Raw genomic sequence first — 11,411 nt, forward strand, 5'->3', positions numbered from 1 at the left:
GCATTGTCCTAAGCGTGTGTAAACGCCGTCTACACTTCGTTCAAGCATTCCCGGGTCGATTTGATTTATTTCAAAACGAATACGGTTTTTAAGTTCTTCCAAATCACCTGGTCTGTTTGTGTACACACGCGATTTCAAATAGCCCCACAAAAAAAAGTCTAAAGGTGTTAAATCAGGCGAACGCGGAGGCCACTCGATTATTCCGCGTCGCCCGATCCACCGGCCAGTAAACGTAAATCAAATCAAGCCAAGCAGGCCACCCCAGGCCCATCTGACGGAATAATTTTTAGACTGTATATTTTGACTTTCTAGAATGTCCTCATAACATTTAATAATAACCCTGCTGGAGGGGTACGATATTTTCAAAATTAAAACATACATGTATGCAACGTACATCCGAGTTCCTTTATAGTATTTAACTAACATGCGAGGCCCACTGTGTATAAATGGAATTTGCAATGTACATACGAGTCCCTGCGACGTTGTCGGGATGTCAGGATAGTTTCCCGCGAAAAACACTACCATATGCATTTTAAAGGTTATGGCTAACACTGTATTCCGTATTACTTGTTAATTCTCGTGTAAGTCACAACCACATCATCAGTGGTAAAAATACAAATAATTTTGTATAAACAAAAAAATCTTTATACTTTTATATATCTTTGAACAAAATATCAAAAAATGTCCATCTTTTGTTATTGTTTACAAAAATTATTTATAATTTTACTATTGATGACCACTTAGTGGTTTAAATGAACATCTGTCAATCAGAAATACAGGTATTTTTCTTGAAGCATCTATCATTTATTCTACGACTAGCTTTAGTCCAACCAAATTACACTTGGAGAAAGAAAAATTGTTATCTAGATTTTTATAAGTGGAAAAGGTAAAAGGGCTTATAAAAAACCTAAAAAAATAAATGCGTGAACAGGGGCGGCGGAGGGATGATTTGAGGGGTTGAAAAGTTATGAAAAATTGTATCATTGGGATTTCTGGCGAAAGTTAACGTAAAACAAAAAAGTATCAAATACAAAAGTTGTAGATCATGCAAAAATCCACAACTTTTGTATGAGTAGAGGTCACTTTTCAACATAACCTCAAAATTTCCGAGAAAAATGCGAAAAACAGTTTTTTTTATTTTTCGTTTTTTATTTCCCATTTCCGCAAAAATAATTTAATTCGAAAGTTGGTGAAAGTATACTTTCTCTGTTTTAAATAACCTCAAATTTTTTTAGATAAAAAAATCAAGAAGTTTCTGAGATATTCATTTTTTTCGGCATGAAACACTTTTTTTGCAAAGAAAAATTCTACTTAAAAAAATCATCGTACAGAGTTCTGCCAGTAATCATTTTTTCGTTTTAACATATACTTTTTGGTGAAATAAAAAAATCTGTAATAATAGTTCAAAACATACACAAAAATGCAAAAAAAATAAAAAATTATTGCAGCAATGAATTTTTCAGTTATTGTTGATAATTTGTTTAAATTAAAAAGCGTTCAAAAACTGATTACACCATTCAATTCTACGGAAAAAAATTAAAAAAAAAACGTCATTGTTTGACCCAAAACTTTATTTTTGTACAGTATTGCTATCAGGGCTCTAAGGTTTCGACCGCCCTGGACTAACAATTTTAAATGCCCCCCTTCCAAATACTTACCGCCTCAGATTACGAATCATCACCAAATCTAAAATAAAACACAGTTCTAACATCTACAGATCCAAAATATTAGACTTTAAGGACCGAAGATAAAACTACTGAGTCAAGAGAGAGGCATTATCATTTAATAAATCTCAAGATTTACTTAGAATTTATATAATTTACAGTCCTAACACTATAAAAAATGGTTCTGTTTATTATGTTGGTATTTGACAAAACGCAAAGACACCGGACGCCACACGTGTATGTCAGATGTTGACCATAAATAAGGTTCAGGTCAATGCCAATAAAATTACTTTTTTACCATTTACATTTACCTCCAAATCTGTTCTCTTACGAAATAAGGAGATATTTTATATTTTATTTGTGATTGTATTGGTTGTAGTATAAATAAATTTAGAATTAAAGCAGAACATATAATTTTGTTTGTAGGTTGAAGTTTGAATTACGAATATATTTATGCAATAATTATAAATCATTTGGCTAAATTTCAATGTGTATAAAACCTACATATATGTACAGGGTGATCCCGAATAATGTGCAAACAATTTGAGGTTCAATTGTTTAAATACTTTTAATAGGGGTCCTTCATATAATTTTTTTTTATTTAAGGCCCCCTAGAGGAGTTACGACCTCTTAAAAGGGGGTGAAATATGTAAAGTTTTATTTATTTATTTCCAAACAGTTTAAAATTTAGAAAGTGAAATTTGTCGTGATATATAGGCTGATAAAGTTTTTTCTAGACGAGTATTTTTTTATTGTCCTCGTCCTATTATAAGACGTTGAAATAAACTACCCCCGCACATTTTTTATTAGATTCATTTTTAAGTACATTTTTTCGATAAAAAAAACTTTTTAACGCTTATTAGGAATATTCTTCTCTTTGAATTTTTTTTTCATCCAGTAGAAAATTATGGGAAACTACTATGTGCAAAATCAAATGAGATTGAAAAGAAGACTATATACGTGTATGATCCTGAACTTATTTTTTTTACTCAAAAAAAATTTTTTTTTTGAATAGAAAAAATTTACTCCAAAAAAAATATAATGAAAAATGTGTTCAACGTCTTATAATAGGACGAAAAATACTTGTTTAGAAGAAACTTTATCCGACTAAATATTGTGCCAAACCGTTTCGAAAAAATTTAATAAAACTTTACCTTTTAAGGTCACTGGCCTCTTGCTAAATAAGAATAATAAAAGTTTTTAAGGCTGCGTGCACTTACTTATCGTAATAAAAGTTATAATTTCTCATGTGCCAAATTAATGTAAATGTACCATAACTAGTATTTCTTTATGCGTAATAAACAGTGTAAGAAACGTCTATTCAGTGTGAGCGAGACAGAGACACTAAGAGTGAGATGAGAACTGAGAGCTAAGATGCACATTCTGCAGTTGACTTTAACACGTACCAGCCATGAGCTGTATTTGGCCGCCCTCGAAAAAATGGCCGCCCGCCCGCCCGGGAGCTTAAGACGGCCCTGATTGCTATAAACATCTAAGTCGAATGACAAATGGTCAAATGCTAAATTATCTCTGGACGATTTGAGATTTCAGCAATACATTTTTCTGGCTTTATTTGAAAACGAATTTTAAATAAATTGCATATTTACATTGCCACTTTTTTCGCTGTATCCAATGACGTCAACATTTTTGCAATCCGACGTTTCGTCTTCGAGGGCCCATCATCAGATTAATTTTTTTAATTATATCGCTGCTATTTTTATGACAAAATCTAGTCATTTTTAATTCCGCATTAGATGATATTATTATTGTAATCGCTTAAAAAGATTTTTAGCTATCATTAAAAATTTTTACGAATACGAATTTATGAAATATTTTATTATTTCTAATTAATGCTGTTAATAGTATTAAAAAATTGTTGGATATTTTATGCGGTATTGACTTTTATACTGTTATGATTTCATCCAATAGATATTTTGAAAGCGTTCAGAGCCGTACTCGGGAAAATTTTTAAATTATAGCTAAAACAAGCTAAAAACTTTTTAAGCGATTACAATAGTAATAACCGCTAATTCGGAAATAAAAATGACTAGATTTAGTCATAAAAATAGCAGCGACGTATTTAAAAAAGTTAACCCGATGATGGCTCCTCGAAGACGAAACGTCGGAATGCAAACATGTTGACGCCATTGTATAGAGCGAAAAAGTGGCATTGTAAATATGTAATTTATTTTAAAATTCGTTTTCAAATAATGCCAGAAAAAATTAAACAATTTTGCAAAATTTCGGGTTTTTCCGGATATCTCCGAAACTACCCGGAATTTTAAAACTTTCTAAACAGCATATTGTTATGTATAAAAAAACTCAACTTTTTTCTAATCTGAGCCACCCCGTATCTTTTACCGTTTCCTAGATACTAATGCCTATCCCATCCTTATCTTGGACACACTGTATATCTATGAATACATCAAACTTTAAACAAAATAAGTACACTATTTGATCCTACGGAAAAAAATTATTATTTATTCACAATTCGACTTATGTTTATAGTACTGTACAAAAATAGTTTTGGGTCAAACAACAGACAGTGTGACGCACTTTTCCTCGGTTCTCTCTCTATGGATCGTTCGGTGTAAATTTTTATTACTTTTAACTATGGTGTGTACACCCCCTGTAATTTAATTTTTCGGAACGGTCTTCTATTCCTCGGACTGGACTCTAAACGGTAATGTTATTTAATAACTTATATAGTCGGTTTTATTCTCGGGCGCCAGTTTCCCTAAATTTGACGTGGGGGAAACTCCACGTATCCCTTACCCTCGGTTTAGAGTAAAGTGCACAGGTAGCTACAGTGAAGAAAATTAATTCCAGGGGTCAATGAATTTCTTTTAGGAGAAAACGGCAGAGAGTTCGGCAGAGAGTAGTTTTCTCAGTGTAGTTTTATTTTAAATATGAAATTTAACGGGAGCTCTACAAAACGATATCAGCGTTTTTGCTGGTTCGGAATGTTATCGTTTTACCTCGACGGTGAAAGAAATAAACCTATTAAGTTTTACTAGATTTATTCACACAGGGAAAATATTAATACTTATTACAAATACATATAGTGTCAATTTTTATTCCTACCCACTACTAAACGACTGAAATTATTTACAAGTTTCTTAACAATAATTATATACAAATTCAGTGTGAAAGAGACAAAATTAAAAAGTTATGACTCTGGGTTTTTTACCATTTTACTTATCACCTTAGAAAAGAAATAAATATTTGTAAACGGGATCGAAATAAAATATTTATTACTCTACAATCGTAGACGGTTTTTATGTACAAAGGAAAAGGTGATTTTAGACGGTCTGATTAAAATATTTATAGACGTTTTTTACTGGTCCCCGCTGATTCTGAAAATAAACCAAAATTTATTCGGAATTATTTCGGACTTATTTTAAACAGGCGGGCGGTCAAATATCGGTATAATGGCCTAGCAAGCAATGCAAAATTAGTAAGCGGAATGCGGTAAGCGGTAAGCGATAGCAATAACCAGCGAAGAAAGCCCAAGCGGTGCAAGGCGGAAAGATAGGATGGTGAAACGGGATCCGAAGTATCTCGCCTTACAATTCGTACTAGCCTTTAAGCTTTATACGTCCTGGTGGCCGATGGTGTCGGACTCTCTGTATACAACGCTTCTCGGTCTGATGGGTATACACGCCGACCAGGGAGAAGCGTACGGATACTATATGGAACGACCCGGAGATTGGGTGGGCACGCCGAACCTCTAGGTCTTGGTTCACATATCCCCTATTACCCAGCGTACATCAAGGTGCGGGACACCAAGCAACGCTGTAGTAAACACGACGGCTTCGTCAGGATTGGGTTTAACACGCCGAATCCAACGATTGCACTGTCGTGCGGGTTGAGACGGACGGTGGAATTTGTGTGTGGGTTACCAAGAATATTCTTCTCGGGCCCACAGTAATTCCACACTTAAAGTGTACAAATCTTTTCGGACTTGTACCCGGTTGGAACGGATAATAATAAGGAAAATAATTCTTACTAGGTTCACTGGTTATTCGGGACTGGCTTCGGTGGAGAGTTCTTGCTGGCGGTGGACGTCTGTTCGGTGTTGAGTTCTGGATACGAACTGTCGGTTTCGGGGAATGTCGGGGACTTTTGTTGCCCAAATCCCCACCGGATTGACACCGGTCGTGGTGGGACCTCCACGTGACCAAGGCTTGTCAGAGTGGGGTATCGGCCGGTCGGACCCGCGAGCGGATATTTGATATATATGTAGAAAAATCAATAATTCTCGCCGCCGGGGTAAAACAATCCGAAATAAAAAGAAATATCTTTAAATCCAGACATAATAAAATCAAAAATAAAACAGGTTCATTACATCAGCTTTTTTTGTATTTTTTCCGTACAGTTGAATGGTGTAATCAGTTTTTGATTTTTTTTTAAACTTAAACAAATTATCAACAATTACTGAAAAATTCATTGGTGGAAGTCATTTTTTACTTTTTTGCATTTTTGAGCATGTTTTTGAACTGTGATTACAAATTTTTTTATTTCACCAAAATGTATATGTCAAAACGAAAAAAATTATTACCGGCAGAACTCTGTACGATGATTTTTTTAAGTAGAATTTTTCTTTGAAAAAAAAGTGTTTCAGGCCGAAAAAAATGAATATCACAGAAACTTCTTGATTTTTTTATCTAAAAAAATTGTAGGTTATTTAAAACAGAAAAAGGTACACTTTCACCAAGTTTCGTGAAAATTAAATTATTTTTGCGGATATGAGAAACAGAAAAAGGAAAAATCAGAAAAAAATTGTTTTTCGCATTTTTCCCGGAAATTTTGAGGTTATATTAAAAATGACCTCTACGAAAGTTGTAGATTTTTGCATGATCTACAACTTTTGTATTTGATAATTTTTTGTCTGACGTCAACTTTCGCCAGAAATCCCAATGATACAATTTTTCATAACTTTTCCGCCCCCCAAATCAACCCTCCGCCGCCCCCTGCTCATGCACTTATTTTTTTTCGTTTATTATAAGCCCCTTTACTATTTCCACTTATAAAAATCCAGGTAACTTTTCTTTTTTTTTTCTCTAAATGAGCTATTTTGATCGGTCTCATATCCTATTTTTAAGCATATTTTAAAATGTTCCCAATTTTTATTAATTTTTTATACTCAATTTATTAATTGAAAAAAATATAATAATGACACATTATAAGAAGCAACAAAATATTAATATTTTGAAAATTTAGCCCAATAAGAATAAACTTCAGCGAAAATTGCTTGTTCTGTTTTGTTCTGGAAATAGTTTAATAAATATATTTCGTGCATCAAAAACAATCTCTGAATTCAACATTTCAAAGTGTGTTGCCTTTAAGAAAACGCATTCAAAATGAACTTCAAGCTATTTATAAGCAACACGATTTCTTGCACTGAATTTTCGATAATTTTTAATGGACGGAAGAGTGTCTATAGCATACAGTTATTACATATATTTTACAGAAAATTTCACAATAGTATTTTTCAGCCAATTAAAGGCCTGTATTTTGTAGCGTTACTATAGCATCTAAGAAAATTTCCGGAAATTTTTCTCTTCCTTGGGGTAAGGAGCATGAAATTACACTGGAAATTTTTTGACATTTGTAAATAAAATGACATTTATATTTAACTTCAAATTTATTCNGTAATCAGTTTTTGATTTTTTTTAAACTTAAACAAATTATCAAAAATTACTGAAAAATTCATTGCTGGAAGTAATTTTTTACTTTTTTTGCATTTTTGAGCGTTTTTGAACTGTGATTACAAATTTTTTTATTTCACCAAAAAGTATGTCAAAACGAAAAGTGATTACCGGCAGAACTCTGTACGATGATTTTTTTAAGTAGAATTTTTCTTTGAAAAAAAAGTGTTTCAGGCCGAAAAAAAATTAATATCACATAAACTTTTTGATTTTTTTATCTAAAAAAATTTTAGGTTATTTAAGACAGAAAAAGGTACACTTTCACCAAGTTTCGTGAAAATTAAATTATTTTTGCGGATATGAGAAATAAAAAAGAAAAAACAGAAAAAACCTGTTTTTCGCATTTTTCTCAGAAATTTTGAGGTTATGTTAAAAAATGACCTCTACAAAAGTTGTAGATTTTCGCATGATCCACAACTTTTGTATTTGATACTTTTTTGTCTGACGTCAACTTTCGCCAGAAATCCCAATGATACAATTTTTCATAACTTTTCCACCCCCCAAATCAACCCTCCGCNAGCGCCTATGTACAACAATTTGCTTTCATATGAGCATAATATGAGGTGTGCTTATGATGGAAATGCCCATCGGTCGCTATTAGCCACTTTTTATTTGGAATGCGCATGAAAAGTTGAATTGACGGGAAAGCACATTACATGCTACTTTTATTAAATTCTTACTTTCTATTCAAGCAATATGGTTCTAATCCTCATTTGTTTTTATGATTATACATTACATACATACTAATTTGTTAAAAAATAGCAGAAAATCCTTGGCAACTACCATAAGCCTCTCCAAAGATCGCATTCCACAAAAAATTACCCAGGCAATCCACTTTTATGTATTTATGTTTTTATAAACATCTTAAGAAATAATTTCTAGTTTTTCTTAGGCAAGGCGCGCACTGAAGTGGTCAGCAAGTGACGTGGCAGTGGCGTGGTTACCAAGTGGCAGGTGGAATCGCTAAAGCATATGTAAACAAATGAAGACGCGCGTATCAAAACGGAGTAGCGGTGATGTGGTATTTTGCAGGTGGCGTGATGCCAGTCTGGTGCCACTAATCTCGAACAAGTTTAATTTTCGAATGGCAAGCGGGTGGCGACGACGTGGGTTTTGTGCATTGCAACTGCGTTTTCCTTGTGATTTTTCATGAATAACTAAAAACATGCGAGACGACCACGAATTTAACATAAAATTTGTAAGCGTTGTAGAGGCATTTCCCTGCCTGTATGACAATACGCGGGAGGATTATCATATGAGCCATGTGCAAGAGCGGGCCTGGGCCAAAATTGCGAAAAACATTGGAGAAGGAGGTAAGTAATGAAAGATTTGGTTTCTTAAAAAAATATATTTAAAGGCATTATTTAGTTAGTTTTTGATTCTCCAGTGTTCTTATACATATTTTTTTCAAGTGTAGCCCCCTTCCGCACAAGCCTTTGGCTTTTGGATTTGGGGGTTGTCTCACTTCTGTGGTGTGTTTTATGTTTATGTTATATTGTGTGTAGGATAATATTGAAAAATATTTTACTTTTTTTGGGACATTGTATATCTAGCTAAAATGTTTTGTCTTCATACACAAAATCTTTTTTGACCTTTAAGTGAGCCGTCCACTGTGAAGAAAAAATCGCAGAGCTTCTTCCGTGTAGCAATTGCTGGATTGGTAGCTCTTGTTTGATTTGAGAGTCTCGGATCACGTTGCTGTTCTTCATTTTCTACTTCTATGTCATTATCGTTTCCTTTCTTGCCTCGCGGACGCGAAAACACACCTTCCTCTTTTTTAATAAAATTATGCAGTACGCATACTGCTTGGACAATAGTGTCGACTGTATTTATATTAAGATCAATTGTTTTGTAAAATATTCTAAACTTGGATGACATCATTCCAAACGAGCATTCAACTGATTTGCGACCTCTTGATAACCTACCATTGAACACCCTCTTCCTATTTGTTAAGCCTCTTTTAGGGTAAGGCTGCATTATACTACACATCAGTGAGAAAGCTTCATCTGCTGCAAAATAAAATGGAAAATTTGTGTCTTGTCCTGGTAATGGATGTGGCTCTGGTAAGTCTAGAGTGCCGTTGACTAATTTCTTTCCAAAATTACTTTCTTTTAATGCCCTCTAGTCACTGTTTCGCCCATACTCTCCTACATCGATGGTCAAGAAACATCCATCTGCATCTGATACAGCCAACAAAACAATGGAAAAATACCCTTTGTAATTAATAAATTCAGAACCTTATTTTGGTGGACGTTTGATCCTGATGTGTTTCCCGTCTATACTCCCCACACAATTTGGTAGGTTCCATAGTTCCCAATATCTTCCAGCCGATTGTAACCATGTTTCTTTGGTAGGGTTAGGAAGGTAAGCTGGTTGTAGAACTTTCCAAATTACTTCTGAAGTTGTCGCAATTATTTCCCTAACGCTAGTATGACCTCTCAAAAAATAACACGATAGTGCCTTTAAATTGCAGCCGGTTGCGAAATACCTGGAAAGAAACACAATAATTAAGTAATTTATTACTATACTATTTATTAACACTCTGTGTATTACGCTTAATTTGTATATCTTAATGATGTGTTTTTATTGCAGCTACCATCGCAGACTGCAAAAAAAGGAATCTACGTGGAAGTTACACGAAACATTTAAAGACCTACATGCCATCTGGATCTGGAGCATCAGCGAAACGCTCATACTATCTCTCAGAGTACATATCTTTTGTTCTACCGTTCACAAAGTCACGCCAACCGAAAGGAAATGTTGAAGCTTCAAAGAATAGTTAAACGTCCGATACGCTTGATGAAGAAACATTTACGGAAGACCAAGAGACCGAAGAGCTTGAACCCGAACAATTAGGAAGTCCAAATGAAGTTGGAAATTACAAAAACAACCACGGGAAAAAGCACGATAGTGATGATGAACAGTCGATTACTGAAGACGTCAACCAGGATGTATCAGATGTAATTTTATCTCAGCGAGATAGTTTGGAAAAAAACGATTCTCTTAATCCAAAGCAAGGAAAACAAAAAAAAAGTCTATCCAGTTCGTCAGTACTCAGTGAAAATACTCGTAAACCTAAAAGAAGTAAAACTACTCAGAATGAAGAAACTTTGGAAGTCGTAAACAAATCTGCCTTTGAGTATTTTGAAAAAAAGAAGCAAGCACCGTATAAACCACCTGCTTTAACCAATGATGATGCCGATATGCAATTTTTGTTGAGTCTATTGTCTGATTTAAAAAAAATTACTGACAAGCAGAAAAGAAAATTTAAAGCTAGCGAAACCTCAATCTTGCCGATGAAATCTTGGACGAGCCAGTAGTATCTCATACTACTGTACCTCTCTTCTCCCCAACGTCTGGAAGTTATTCATCGCTTGGTGCACACAGCATGCATTCTAGACGTCCCTCTACAGCATGTAGTAACTCTAAGACAGCTGATTCGNGCAATTTTTGTTGAGTCTATTGTCTGATTTAAAAAAAATTACTGACAAGCAGAAAAGAAAATATAAAGTAGGAGTCCTCAATCTTGCCGATGAAATCTTGGACGAGCCAGTAGTATCTCATACTACTGTACCTCTCTTCTCCCCAACGTCTGGAAGTTATTCATCGCTTGGTGCACACAGCATGCATTCTAGACGTCCCTCTACAGCATGTAGTAACTCTAAGACAGCTGATTCGCAACCATCTTATCAAGACATTTCGTTTTCGACAGGACATCCACCACCCACACAAGATACATTATTACCAAATATTCAGTATGGTTATCAAAATAATTTTTAGGAGACACATTTTTACCAAATAATGAATATGCTTTTCAAAACAATGTCATAAAATAAGTTTGTATTTGGTTAATAAATGTCTATTAATATTTTTTATATATACTTACCGCAATGTTACTAGAAGTCTTTCTTCGGGAGAAACACGATTCCTGAAGTTTGTATCCTTTTTTTTTAAGCATAGGTCGTAGTTTTGTCAGTAGCTTGCAAAATGTCACTTTCTTCATTCGATAGAAAAGTTTAAATTTTTGGTCGTCCAA

At 34.1% G+C, this 11,411-nt stretch overlaps 1 protein-coding gene across 1 annotated transcript; it reads left to right on the forward strand.

The window, feature by feature from the left end:
* Positions 1-8,540: 8,540 nt before the first annotated feature.
* Positions 8,541-10,695, forward strand: LOC111692546. Its single transcript, XM_023456597.1, has 3 exons — positions 8,541-8,688; positions 9,968-10,153; positions 10,196-10,695. Exons 1-3 carry the CDS (start codon positions 8,541-8,543, stop codon positions 10,693-10,695), a joined length of 834 nt encoding a protein of 277 aa, XP_023312365.1.
* Positions 10,696-11,411: the final 716 nt, after the last annotated feature.

The sequence above is a fragment of the Anoplophora glabripennis genome, unplaced genomic scaffold (genome assembly GCF_000390285.2).
Source record: "Anoplophora glabripennis isolate ALB-LARVAE unplaced genomic scaffold, Agla_2.0 scaffold1899, whole genome shotgun sequence".
In the NCBI taxonomy this organism is placed as follows: domain Eukaryota; kingdom Metazoa; phylum Arthropoda; class Insecta; order Coleoptera; family Cerambycidae; genus Anoplophora; species Anoplophora glabripennis.